The 13,688-nt window shown below is 47.3% G+C and overlaps 3 protein-coding genes across 3 annotated transcripts; 2 read left to right on the top strand and 1 right to left on the bottom strand.

Moving 5' to 3' along the window:
• Positions 1 to 3,867: 3,867 nt before the first annotated feature.
• Positions 3,868 to 5,722, bottom strand: NUU61_004993 (uncharacterized protein; the record flags this gene model as incomplete). The annotated part of the gene is made up of 4 exons (XM_056655575.1): positions 3,868 to 3,952; positions 4,014 to 4,359; positions 4,419 to 5,522; positions 5,584 to 5,722. 4 exons carry the CDS (start codon positions 5,720 to 5,722, stop codon positions 3,868 to 3,870), a joined length of 1,674 nt encoding a protein of 557 aa, XP_056511188.1.
• A 498-nt stretch (positions 5,723 to 6,220) lies between these two features.
• Positions 6,221 to 8,397, top strand: NUU61_004994 (NAD(P)/FAD-dependent oxidoreductase; the record flags this gene model as incomplete). The annotated part of the gene is made up of 13 exons (XM_056655576.1): positions 6,221 to 6,432; positions 6,499 to 6,730; positions 6,796 to 6,933; positions 6,985 to 7,159; positions 7,214 to 7,379; positions 7,434 to 7,503; positions 7,559 to 7,596; positions 7,656 to 7,791; positions 7,856 to 7,888; positions 7,948 to 8,006; positions 8,060 to 8,096; positions 8,160 to 8,304; positions 8,360 to 8,397. 13 exons carry the CDS (start codon positions 6,221 to 6,223, stop codon positions 8,395 to 8,397), a joined length of 1,479 nt encoding a protein of 492 aa, XP_056511189.1.
• A 3,596-nt stretch (positions 8,398 to 11,993) lies between these two features.
• NUU61_004995 (ribonuclease P subunit p20 family protein) lies at positions 11,994 to 12,957 on the top strand (the record flags this gene model as incomplete). The annotated part of the gene is made up of 2 exons (XM_056655577.1): positions 11,994 to 12,222; positions 12,329 to 12,957. The coding sequence occupies 2 exons, from the start codon at positions 11,994 to 11,996 to the stop codon at positions 12,955 to 12,957; spliced, it is 858 nt and encodes a 285-aa protein (XP_056511190.1).
• Positions 12,958 to 13,688: the final 731 nt, after the last annotated feature.

A 13,688-nucleotide genomic window follows, 5' to 3' on the forward strand; every position in this document is an offset into this window, starting at 1 on the left:
TTCGTCGGTGGATACCAACATGGGCCTGCCGATTCTGGGGTTGATCAGGCAGGCTCGGTTCCTTGGCCGGTGTTATGGGCCCCATCGACGGTGGCCCCTCCATCTTTTCTGCTCGCGTTCTTGCAGTGACGAGATGAAAGGGTTGAGACGGAAATGGTTGACTTTGAGAGAAAGTGTGGTTCAAGTCAGGTGAGCGGGGGAAGCTTGGACCACTTAATTCGTTTATCTACGGTTATCCGATGCTGATATCACGAATGATTGTGGCAAATAGACCATTGATCGGTAGGAGAACCCACCTGCACTTGAGGCTTGCCCCTGGAGTGTTGATATTCCCCAGAAATGTCCACCCAGAATCCCTGAAGACTTTGAAAATTGACGAAAATGGCCGATTTAGGGTTAGAGACGGCCTTTCTACGACTCCAAGCCGCTTGACCGCCCACCGCTCGGTAGACCCGTCGACGATTCCAGCACGGTTAGTCATCCTCCCAGTGAAGATCTCGAGAGGACCTTAAAAGGGAGATTTACCTTAGATAGGGAGCTATATGCTCAAAGGATACTTCTCCCGTAGTCTTGCCCCGAGTTTTCTTGCTACTAGAATTATTCGGTGCTTTCGGCAATTAAGCCAGCAGAATCGACATCTACATCCATTAGTTATATGAAGGGTTTACCACATACAATAAATTCTGGCATGTATCCTCAAATGCCGAAAGCTTCCATGCCCACCTATCACCAATAGGAAATCGTTCAATTGAGCCGAGTAGCCTTTCTGGCCCTAGCCAACGCCTCCAGCTGCTGGTCGTGTGCTGATGTCCACTCTGGGATAGGTGTCTGATCTTCACGGTAGTCGAAGTTCGGACCTCCGTCTTTCCTTGAATCTTGATGCTTCAATCCTGGCTTGTTCAAATCTTCCCAATCCTTTGCCGGTCAGGTTACCCAGATCTCCCTCTTTCTCCAGTCGGAAAAACACTTGTTCACAAAGTCGGCCGTTTCGTTCAAGAACTTTTGTAGAGCCAGCGTATCAGGTTAAGGGTCTGCATCTCGCCTCTCTGAGTAGGAAAAAGGTCAAGCTTGCTCAACCTATAATTTCCGTCATATATATCGTTGTACCGACCAACAAGTTCCCGTAGAATTTGTTGCATGTTGGTGGGATCGAAATACGATGTTTTGAGTGCTTTGTGAAGGAGAATATATTCGCCTTCGGGTGCGACTGCGGACATCATTGCAGAACATACGTCTTTAGGGGCGAGTTGATTGGGATCGTGTGAAGGCAATTGGAAAAGTATGAATATCAATAAAACTGGTAGGTTCACTGACAAGAATCCAAGATAGGGTAGACCAAAAGCCTCTATTTATGTTTGAGCAAGTTCTATCATCCACCTCATCGGCTTTAATATCAGCGGGGATACTCCAAGGGTCATTGTATTGAGTAAATCATCACTTCCAGGTATGACGCTATAGATCTTCACAACCATAGCATACTAATTCTGCCGGAACTCGGAGAAGGAAACCGTACCCAGTAGGCGAAACCTTAAGGTTTATTATGGTATATAGTTTAAAGCAAGATTACTGGATCGATGATCTTGAATAGCGGCGTGATTGTGTGGCTTGGTTGCATAAGGTGGCTAGATCCTTCGTAATAAGGGAAGATCATTTAGACACACCGTGCATAGAACACATAAAAGATAAGAATCTCTTCTTCATCTTCAATCAGCAACCTAAACTATTCAAACAAGCAAGAAAACATCGTATTTAATAAAAGATATTAGAGACTAACTATTCGGATAATCACGAGGATGAAGCTAAGATTGACTTGAGCAGAAAACCTAAACGTGATACATATCTTTGAGTATAGAGTGATCTCATCACTTCTCCACATATGAATATAGAGTAACCTATATGGTAGTCGAATCAATAGTCTAGGACCAGGTGGTCTGCCAGTGAGAAGTGGAATTATAGCAAGAGAAGATCAATGGAGCTATCACTAGCGAAAACCACGCTCTTATTTGTTAGAAAACTTCTCAGAAGCATGGTGGAAAACTGAACAATAAACCACAGCCAGCTGAGTTGAGAGTAGAACTGTGGGGGCGGGATCTGTCGATCGATGCACGTCTACCACGTCGGAGAGCCAGGCAGCATGTGAACACCACGGAAAGTCTCGTCTTGGCCGCTATCAGACCCACTAGGATCGAATATACAGATTCTAGCGTCACGGGGCATCCGATATAGGGCCAAACCCCACTGATCAGCATGGTTAGAGACAATCGTAGCTCATGGGTAAATAGCTCATAGCTTCCCTCGGTAGAAACCTGTGATTGCGACTGGCTTCATCATCAACCTTAGGCAACGTGACGACGTATACGGAGGTTTGTGGCCAGTCAACGACTGTCAGCAAAGAGCGGCCGTTTTTGATAGATTCTCTTGCCCATAGACTAGCGAGGTATAGACTATAGAGCAAAAGGGTTCTTGGTTACAGAATTAACCAATGATTAGATCACCCAAATGTTTCAATAGAGCTCGCAGAATCAGGCGAAGCGCTGCTGGTAAACACAAAAGATACATTTCCTACCGTTGCGATTCTGTGTTGTCGCCTTTAACCCTGGTTAGTGGTCCTATTCGATCATTCCTGTCTTTGAATATGAGCGGGTTAATTAGAAAGGTGGTATTGATCAAGAGCACTCTACTCCTCAAAATCAACTAGGTGGCACTTGAATACTACGCGATCAGTATAATGGCATATTCCCAAAAACTGCCATGCTCCCCAACATGTGAGATACTTTCTATATCCAGTCTAGACTTGACGCATTTAGTTTATCTCCCTATTTTTGAGGTCCATATCAAATGGATTGCAGGTATGTAGCTAGGCTAGGAAGCTTGACACTTAAAGAGCTTTTTGCTTTCTAAGAAGAACACACACTATCCATGGATATCGTCTATAACCGGGTGGGGGAAGTTACCCTCTTTGGAAGTGTCCTTGGGTATGGTATATGTCAAGAATTCATTAGGCGGGCCTTCATGTTCGTAGATTTGATTTTGGGAAGTACAGCGATGAACGCTTGGGGCAAACTGCAAATCTATAAATGAGAAATGCTACTTCGATTAAGAACCAAGTTTGATCACGGTAATCTTGGTACCTTCGTTCGCCTTGATCTTGTAGATAGGAAATCGAGATACTATTGTAGGCATTTGAACATGCGTTGATAGATCTAATCGTTTCACAAGCGAACCAGTATTATATAAATTATAATGGGCGACGCTATCGAAAGATCGCCCGAAACCCTGTTGTAACAAAACCCTAAAAAACCAAATCTTGCAGGATCTTTGTATGAGGCAAATATGAACAATTTATTATCAGAATCAACCCCCTTGAAAATTAAAGATAGAAAACAAAGACATTATTAGATAAGAGGCAAAGGCTTACGAGTAAGAGATCTAAACGACAATGACTCAATTTCTGGCTAGAAGGGGGACCGAGAGGCGCTGCGCGGAATTGCCGCTCCCCGCGTTTTGTCCGTTTATAGTATATGGCAAATCCTGCAGGATCGATCGACGCCTGCTAATACGAGGGCCTCCACGTGTGATATGGGGGAATATGGGGAACGTCGGTCATAAGTGCCGGACGATCGAAATTGGAGCCTCGCGGGGTTCGGAGTAAAAAAAGTCGGAATGAGGCAATTGCTCTGCGGCATTTCCATTATACTATCTCTATAGAGCGAGTTCATTTTTAACAATTTCGATGAATAATGAATTCCAAGATCCAAAACACTAAATCAGACATTTCCTCGCTAAATATATGTTGAATGACTATGTCGCTTCCCTATTCAAGGTTCATTGCAATACATAAATGATGTGTGGTTGTATTCAAAACACCTAATCAATCGTCACTGTTCCTCCCTTGGCACCTTTCTTCGGAGGGGACTCCGGGGTCTCAAGGGATTTGGCGTTGGTCTCTTCCCTAGCATTACGAGTCAGCTTAAATGTGCACACATGTATTGAAATCTCGAAGATCATCTTACGGATTTTGCGTCAGGTTCTGGCCCTCGAGAAGGGAATCATCTTCTCGAGACCTGAATCGCCGACCGACGACAATCCATGGCCCCTTGAAAATGCCATCGATCTCTTCCACACTGAGCCCGGCAATTTCGGGTACCAGGAGGTATATATAGAGAAGACCGCCGGCACACCAAGCAGCGAAGAAAACAAATGCGCCCCAGTCGTCAGCTCGTTTTAGAAGCGAGGGCAGGGCAAAAGACATGGCGTAGTGAAAGAGCCAGTGAAACGTCTGGGACAATGCGGCGCCAAAGGACCGGATGCGGTTCGGCCACAACTCCCCACCGAAAACATATGGCAGAGTGAGAAGTCCTGTATATCAATGTTAGACAGAGCACTACCCCCGCGACTTCGGTTCAATGTAGACTTACCAACGGTATAACCAAGAGCGTGAACAAACAAGGCTGCCAATCCTGCTTTCCCTGCAGACGGGGGCACACCACTATCGTGTTCAACTTTGATATATGCTGCAAGATAAATGTCGGAAAGCATTTGCAGGGTAACGCCAACGAAAAGCGAGTTTCGACGCCCCAGGGCATCGATGAAGAGAAACGACGTAAACAAACTGAAGAAGAATTTGGCTAGGTTGTACATGCCATTGATAAAGAGATTGTGAGTGGAACTCCCGGAAATGCCAGCGACCTGCAAAATGGGAATGAAGTAATTGGTGACGGAGTTGCCGCCAGAAAACTGTGGCAGGGCGTACATGACAATAGCCTGCTGGACGCGGCGGAGGTTGGACGGTTCTGTGAAGGTCTCCTTTGCAATGCTGACGATTTGGAAAGGTGACTTGTCATTGACATCACGGCCTTCAGTCTCTGCCTTGATTGATTCTTGGATGCTCTGCATTTCCTCTTGAATCCGGGGATGATCGGCTGGCAGGCGTCGCAGCGCGACGAGAGTGTCTACGGCCCTTTGGTCTCGGCCCGTCAGAATCAGCCAGCGGGGAGATTCACAGAGGAAAAAGCTGGCGACAATCCATAGAAACATGAAAATGCACGGGGCGAACCATACCACCTGGTATTGCAGGTGGCTGGCTCCCATGTGAAGCTCGACCCCGTACACGCAGAAGGTAGACGCCATCAGCGCGATGGTCATGCACACCGTGTACCAAGATGCCAGCAGCCCACGGATTTCGGCGGGGGCAATTTCCACAATGGAGACGGTGCCCGTCACACTCAGGGCTCCGATTCCCAAGCCCGAGATGATTCGAGCGCCATACAGCCCCGATGATCCGGGACTACATATGGCCACGATTTGCCCGATGATCCACACAAAGACGTAGATGCGGTAAGACCACAGACGGCCGACCTTGTCATTGATGAAAAATGACAAAGCAGCTCCTATTGCCTCGCCAATATAGACGAGAGAGACAAAATTCCTCGTTGAGCCGGCACCGGATTTAGAGCTGATGCCGAAATGTTCCACAAAACTCGGTAGAGCGGAGATGGTGGATGTCGAGCCTTGGTCCCATGCTGTGGACGACGGGGTCAATAGGGGGTTGGGATGAGCGGCGGCTGTGGGTATTGAACTTACTCAAAGGAACAGCGGCAGTCGCGTACATCAAAGCTGTCAAAAGTAAACGGCGACTGAAAATCACCTCACGCGGGGCAGCTTTGATCTTTCTGTTCCAGTCCGCCAGGGTAGTCCTGGCGAGCAGGTCTCCGACGCCCATTTTGACGCACAGTCCAGCAGAGTTTGCTTGAGTAGAAATCGAATCGAGTCCAAAGGAAAAAACACCAGAGGCAGTTGCCAAACAAAAACAATACGCACGAGCGGCTACCACGGCCCCTGGATTGGGTTCTTATAACTCGTTTCGGGCTGGCGGCAACCCCGGGGCTTCGTGAGGGTGCGGAGATAGATATCAAAGCTACCTTCCATGATTAAGGCCAAGCTATCGGGTATTATTGGTGGAACTGGCGTATCGTCAAATTGTGGGGATGAAACTCCACAGACTTGGGTCACCGAGAAGCGAAAGACGAAGATACGAAGATACCGGAAGTGCCGCTGCGATAAGATAGCCTGACGGAAGTCCCGCGCTCTCCTCCCCCACATCCGACGACGGCAATCCCGTCGACTCTCACCAAATTTAAAAAGACATAGAATGCATCGGTATAGGGTACAGTTCGATTTCTCGCAGACGTGTTGAGACAAGCTACTTTTTGCACACAAAATGTCTACTCCTGATTCTCGCGTGATCATCGTCGGCGGCGGCGTGTTTGGGCTGAGTACCGCTCTGTGGCTCGCCCGTGGTGGTTACAAGAATGTAACCATCTTCGACCGCTGTCCCTTTGAAAAGAATCACTATAATCCCGCTGATGGATGCGATGGTGCATCTGCGGACATCAACAAGATCTTTCGCGCAACCTATGGAACACGGGAGCAGTAAGTTATACTATCTCGAAACCTTATTATATAGTTCTTTGAACCAAGCATTGACCACATCTTTAGCTCTCAAGACCTGGCCCAAGAGGCCAGAGATATCTGGATGGAATGGAACAAAGCCATCAAAGAGAGCCGACCATCGGATCTCCCTCAGCCTCTGACTCCTGAGGATGAATTGCTTAAGATGTGCGGTGTGTACCACATGGCCGATGGCCCGGAGATGGTCGACCGCTATGTTGAAACCCTGCGTGTCATGGAGGAGACGGCACCTAAATTCCGCGATCTGCAGTTCATCAAGGTGCGGCTCAGCAGAAATAGCCCCCAAAATGATATAAGCTTGGCATGGATTAACACTCGTCTTAGGGCAGCGCAAAGGATGAACAGCGCGCCAAGGCGCTTGGTCCCGAGTGGGAGAAGAAATACCACCTCTTTGACAAGTTCAGGGGTGGTCGCACGAACGGATTCCTCGATGCAGGCTCCGGAGTCAATCTCGCAGACAAGGTAAGATCAGTAAACTATCGTCTTCACAATGGCTGCTGACTTTTCACCCAGGCCTGTGTATATGCCCGGCATTTGTGCGAAAAGGCCGGTGTCAAGTTCGTCTTGGGGCAGCCCCAGGGTGAACTGGATCAGTTGATTGTCAGCAAGTCTGGCTCGAGCAAGCGGGTGGCGGGCATCCGAACCCGCGATGGTCTCAGTCACTTGGCGGACCTTGTCGTTGTCGCCTGTGAGTACACTTATTCTCGAATTAAGTTGAAAAATGCTGACCTTGTATTTGCAGGTGGGCCTTGGACATCATCAGTGATTCCGGAGGCCAGTCGCTCCGTTGAGGCCACAATGGGAACCGTGATGTTTGTCGACATCCCAGAGGACCGGCAAGACCTCCGCAAAAGATTCCACCCAGACAACTTCCCCATCTGGCGATTCTTGGAAGGCGAGGGTGAAGCGTAAGTTGTTGATTCCTCATCATTGTCGGACACCAAATAACCATTTTATCATAGTGCCTACGAAGGAGGTGGCTTTCCGATTACCAAGGAGGGGAGGTTGAAGTTTGGATTCCGTGCGCGAAAGGTAGGAATGATGTCTCTCTTGTCTAGTTTTATACTAACCTTTTCTCTTGCAACAGTTCACCAACTTCCAAGATCACCCGAGACAAGATAACATGTACGTTGTACCAAATAGGATATTTGAAGCGCCTATTGACGATTGTGTTAACTTTCCAGGCGCATTTCAACTCCTCGCACAAAATACAGCGCAGAGCCCATTAACACGGTACCTCTGTACGGACTCCAGCTCATGAAGCGTGTGATCGGCGGATTGTTCCCTGAGTTGACTGAAATCGGGTTCACCGACAGCCGGGTTGGTTTATCCATATCACAACGCATGCTTTGATAGAGAACGTTTGATTGACATACCATTCAAGCTGTGCTGGTACACGGACAGTATCGACAACGAGGTAAGTGCAAATGGCAGCATACATCCACACTCGTTCTTCACAATGCTAACTCGGAGTAGTTCGTCATCGACTATGTACCTGGGTACTCGGACTCCCTATTCATCTGCAGCGGTGGCTCGTAAGTGCTTGATCTGGATTTTCGTGGATTTTATACTGATCCCAGCACTTTAGTGGCCATGGGTTCAAATTCCTTCCAATTCTTGGAAAGGTTTGGTCTTCAACTATATTCCCGACTTGGAAATTAAACACGCTAATTACTGTGCTTTTGCAGTATGTCAAGAACCAACTCGAACGAGTTCCGGACCGGTTCACTCCCATCTGGAAATGGCGAGGCGTCGAAAAAGGCAAAGACTGCAATGGACTCGAGGAGGGAGAGTCAGGCCCTCGCGAGATGTCCAAGCTGCAATTGGCTAAGCGTAAGGTTCCTAAAATTCCTTTTTAGGGAGTTTGAGTATTAACAACAAGAAACAGCCCAAGACTTCAAATTCCCTATCAAGAGCTCCCTTTGAGAGCATCCTCAGCAACTCTCCTCGAGGACATCATATCTGTAACTTTAAAATCCATGTGGGCGTCATGTTTAACATCGCAGCACTGAGACTATTGTATCTCCTGCTTTTTGTGCATCTATTCGGTTTCCTTTTGTTGGTTTAGATCAATTAAACCGGTTCAAGATCAAAAGACATTGAGATTCTAGACCGTTTTTTATTCCACAATCAACTGCTTCTTGATTCAAATTCTATCTTACAGAACCGTAAGCCTAGCGATTCTATACTACAGCTCGGCTGGGCAGGTTGAGATTGGCTTGACATCAACAAGCTACAAGCAGAGAAAGAATATACTAGCGTCTCATAATGAAATAGGCTAAAGACCTATTCTGTGGGTCCAAAAGCCAGGTCCTCTAGAAAGTTGATCGTAATGGTCGTCTTCAAAACAAATAAAAACAAGAACAAGAACAAGAAGAGATAGAAAAGAAGAAAAAAAATACAACCAATGCCAGGACTTGAACCTGGATCCACGCTGCCCTCAATGAGCATGAGGCTCGAACCTGGGGAAGACGAGGGACCGACAACCACACCGTGTTTTCACTACACCACCTTGGCTAATTTGCAATCTCTTCCAAACTTGATTAACAGGTCAGTTGAACGAAGTAGGTTTTGCAAATGGCACAGCCATTGTCTCATACATAGGCGAACTGGTTGGGACAGGGAAGGGGTGAGAATGGCGAGGAAAGCAGTTTCAAACCCTTGAAAGGTTCCTTATATACTTCCCCACTGCTTGATTGGAGCCACATATATTTAAGGTGCCCCCACTTGACGTGGCCTCCACACTTGAAGCCAATCATGTCTCTACTACTTACTCGTGGGCTCAAAGCAATGATGCTAGCAAATTGTATATTGCATTACGTTTACATCTATGCCAGTAGGTGTTGTGGTCCTCTCATGGCCTATGCGATACAGGATTTGGTACTGCCAGATAATCAATCCATCCCGTGCATTAGTGGGTACCCTCAGTAGCCCTGCACTGCCTTTTCGCTTTCGGGGCTGATACACGAGATCATCGACGTCCTGATTTATTCAAAGTAGAATAGCATCGCTAAAGATGATAGCTCAAAATAAATGTTGGGACAAGATATGCTTGAAGAGCCTGCCACTCCATTGTTCACCGTCTTTCCCCTTTCCCTATAATATACACAGCGTCATAGCATTATCTTCTACCATCATAAAACAACTATTTGCTTCCATTTCTTTTTATCCCAATCTAGTGCTCGACTTCTCTTCTCTTCTCCGCTGTCAATGTTTCTCCCATATCCCCAAAACAGCCGTCGCATTGTAAAGCAGTAGTAACAAAAGGAATACATGCTAGTAAGTGCCACGAGACCAAAAGGGTTCTTCATGCTCTGGATAGATGCATAATATAAGTACCACAGTCTAAACTGACCACAATTTCCACGAGGGTCTATCAGCAGCTTCATCTTGGCACTGCGGGGTGATGCTTATTTCAAAATAGGATTAGTCTTATGGTTAATTGGCTATAGGAGTGCAACGTTGACCCTTGGTTAATGGGTCATCGACCAAACACACAGATCGACAATAATCTATCTTGAATAATTGAACTTAGAGTCATGGATAATTATAATTAAAAGTTTTAAGCAGCAGTGGGCTTAGGAGTAAGTGTCTGCATCTTAGGGTTTTGCTCGTCGAGCCACTTTACAAATCTGGTTAAGCGCCAGTTGCTGCCTTCAATTCCCCTCTCGACCCTGTTACTATTTTCCCTCAAGTCAAAATGCAAACAGAACATTTACCCTATGTGTTTTCAAACCATGAAGCGATTTGCTTTGGACTCGACACAGAAAGTGAGCGAAACAAGGAGATGCTGGACAAGGCTAATTGCTTTTTTAAAATTCGAACACATATCGAGCAAGACTATCTGAAATTGAAGTCATTATCCCCTGCAACGTTCCACCGAACTACCAAGAAAGAACTATTCAAGAAAAACATCAGGCGTCTCACACAAGAGGACCCTGGAAGTAAAGTGCTATTGCCGCTCTTACGCATACAGGAGAATGAAAACGACCAAAGTAACATTTCTCTCTCTCTCTCCGACGTCCATTTTCGAGAGATTGAAGCGTATGGAATGTGTCAGATGTTCCCTCATATGCTCCGACGGGTAATCAGAAAAGTGACATCCCCTCTATTATCATGAACAAACGGGTGCACCAGTTATTGTCAAAAGTGGTCGACATTTCCGCATAAATAATGAGCGAGACGTCCTTCAAAGGTTCCAGGATCACACTCCATTTTTACGTCCTCTGCTTGATGAGATCGTTGAACCAAACGATACACCCGCCATTGTCTTGAAATACCTCGAAGACCACCTTCTACACGCGTCTGTGTCTGAAAGGCTCAGCAAAGATGAAATCAAATATGTCTCCAAGGGAGTCCTTCAGGCGTTGAATGTGTTGCACCAAGAAGGATTCGTACACACCGGTTAGTCTTCTTGTTGTGCAATAGCATACATACAGACAGTCTAGTCTGACTCGAGGAAACAGACGTCAAGCCAGACAACGTTCTCGTGAACTATGGGCCCGAAAACAATGGGGTCCGTTTCACAGACGTACAGCTTGCAGATTGCGGGAGTACTGTCCCAGCAGCATCCGAGTATGCAAAAGACGGGTATATGATTGGAGCCCCAATTTGGCGCAGTCCCGAGGCTCAGCTTGGAATCGGCTGGCGCACCTCGACTGATATATGGTCATTTGGAACAATGGTATCTATATTTAACTCCACACTTGTATCAGCATCGCTAACTACTATTGCAGCTTATCACTCTGCTTTACGGGGGTGATTTCTTCCTTTTCAAGCCTGATGTCCCAGCCGGCCTTCAGGACTATGAAATGAAAATTGTCGAAAAGCAAAGTCAATACTTTGGTCCCTTCCCTATCGCTTACCAAGTTATCGCACCTTCCGCCACTTTGAATGTGTTGATGGGTATTATGAGAGGGCTCAAGGGAAAGCAACGACCATTTACACACATTTCTGAGAAGGAGTTGTCAAAAAAGGACAAAGAGTTCATTCTTAGGATCATGAAGCTAGATCCTAGGGAAACACCCTCGGCTCAAGACCTGAAGAATGACGAATGGTTTTCTACATGGATGCTGACAGTTTGTCCCGCAGCATCTTCTGTCATTCGTTCCGAGGCATTTCTACAAGAGCGCTCCATTAGCTTAAAAGGCTTCCATGAATATATCTCCACTCTTCCCAGCTTTCAAAGATGAGTAATTTCACCTCTCGGTCAAGCAGTAACTATAATCAAGTCTCCCCACAATTTTGCCATAGTTTGCACAGTTATCGAATCCCGACCAAGTCAACTGTTGAGAAGAGCCCTTATGGAATGATTCTGAAACAGGGCAATTAATCATGAAAAGAAGAACTCTAAATAGATTGATGGGAGGTTGAATCATACAAAAACCGTCCTTGATGTTGAATAACTTGCTGAAGATTATATTTACATGGCTCTAGGCATAGTCAGCGAAAATTCCCAGGGGGACAAATCAACAAATTCCAATCCATATTTCTACCTCAGCAGATATTCATTATATACTGAAATGTCTGCAGCCACACACTACACAAGACAAGCACATAACCAGTTCGCTTGCAAACCTCCATCGCACGCCGCCCGGCAGAAAAAGAAGATGATCACCGAGCATCGCATCCTCAGCCGAACTCCAAATACCATCGCAGCGACGGGTGATTATTTCAAAATGGGCAAAGGGCCGCTGGAGCGAAAGCTCCAGTTTGAAAAGAAGAACCAGGGTCTTGTCAAGCTTCCGAAATGTACGCAGCTCCTCTCCTCACACCTGGACAAGCAGATTCGGCCAACGCGGGAATGCAACATGGCCGCAGCAAAAACAAGAAGCACTAACCAATCGCGGGTCTACAGACGCCAAGGTCGAGAAGCGGCCAATCTCTCATGCGCCCGTTGCATCGCCCTACGCCGGAGCCTCGGCACCGAAGATCGTCTACGTCTCGAGCAACACGCCGTTCATGAGCGCCGTGAAGCGCGTCCAAAAGCTACTTCGCCGAGCTGAGAAGCGCGCCACCGCGGGGATCAGTCTCGAGGACACGCGCTTGACCGACAAGCAGAAGCTTGCGGAGCTGGCGAGTGTCTCCGAGAAGCGCGAGGAGGTGTTTGTGAAGGCGACTGGGCGCGCGATCGAGAAGGCGTTGAATGTGGGCAAATGGTTCGAAGAGAAGGGCGCCGAGTATGTGGTGCGGGTGACGACGGGGAGTGTGCTTGTTGTGGATGACGTGGTTGAAGACGAGGGCAAGAAACAGCACGAGATGCAGGTGCGTCAGCGACAAGAGAACCAGCCTCAGAAGGATTCTGGCTCTACATCCCAGCCTGCTGAGGTAAATGAGACTGGGTCTGCGTCAACACAGCCTCCAGGTTCCAAGTCGGCCTCGAAGAAGAGGAAGCGTCAGGCTGCTGTGTCGCCAGATGAGGTCGAATTGCCCGAGACGCGGACGCGCTGGATCAAAATGGTCGAAGTAGCCGTGAGCCTCAAGTGAATTGCCTCGAGAAGGTAAAGGAAACATCGGAACACGAATCCACGAGTCACCGGAACAACCTCGATTTTTATCGACAGGCAGACAGTTCACCAAACCCGCCCCTCAGTTATGGGAAGGAGGCGCGAAGATCAGCATAGCCTAACCACCCCCAACTCCATGCTTACTTGCATACGTCGGGCCCAGGATCGCCAGCGAACATGCAAGAATAATCGCATTGCAGCTGTGAGTGACGAGAGAGCGAGGGTTATTGCAACCGGGCAAGCAACATTTCGGTCCACTGTCCCTGGTCATGTTCTCTCGGAGATCGAACTCCCCGCCTCTGCCCTGGTATAGTTCCCCGAGAACACTTTGTCGGCCACAGACACTCCCCAGAAAATGCTTGATACCCCATCGCCCTTGACTGGGGATCTTATATGTGGGGGAACAGAACGATTCACTGCCCCGTCTTATCAAATTAAGACATCCTGAGTAGACGAGGGAATATCAATATCTGTCGTCAGCAAATCTACATAAACCAAGGATGCTTAACTCAACGGAATAGAGGACGCTGTGTAGATTTGTAGCATGAGCAACTGCATGGAAAAATACAGTAGTTTGAAAGCCAAGCTGTCTTCGTACTGTATAATCTTGGGGCAGGACGGTAACTCCCGAAGCTCCCATGCCATTACAGAGAGGGCAATGAGTTACAACAATATTCGTCAATAGAACAAAAGTCAAGGGTAAAACATAGT

Source organism: Penicillium alfredii, assembly GCF_028826965.1.
Source record: "Penicillium alfredii strain IBT 34128 chromosome Unknown utg000007l_segment0_segment0, whole genome shotgun sequence".
Taxonomy (NCBI): domain Eukaryota; kingdom Fungi; phylum Ascomycota; class Eurotiomycetes; order Eurotiales; family Aspergillaceae; genus Penicillium; species Penicillium alfredii.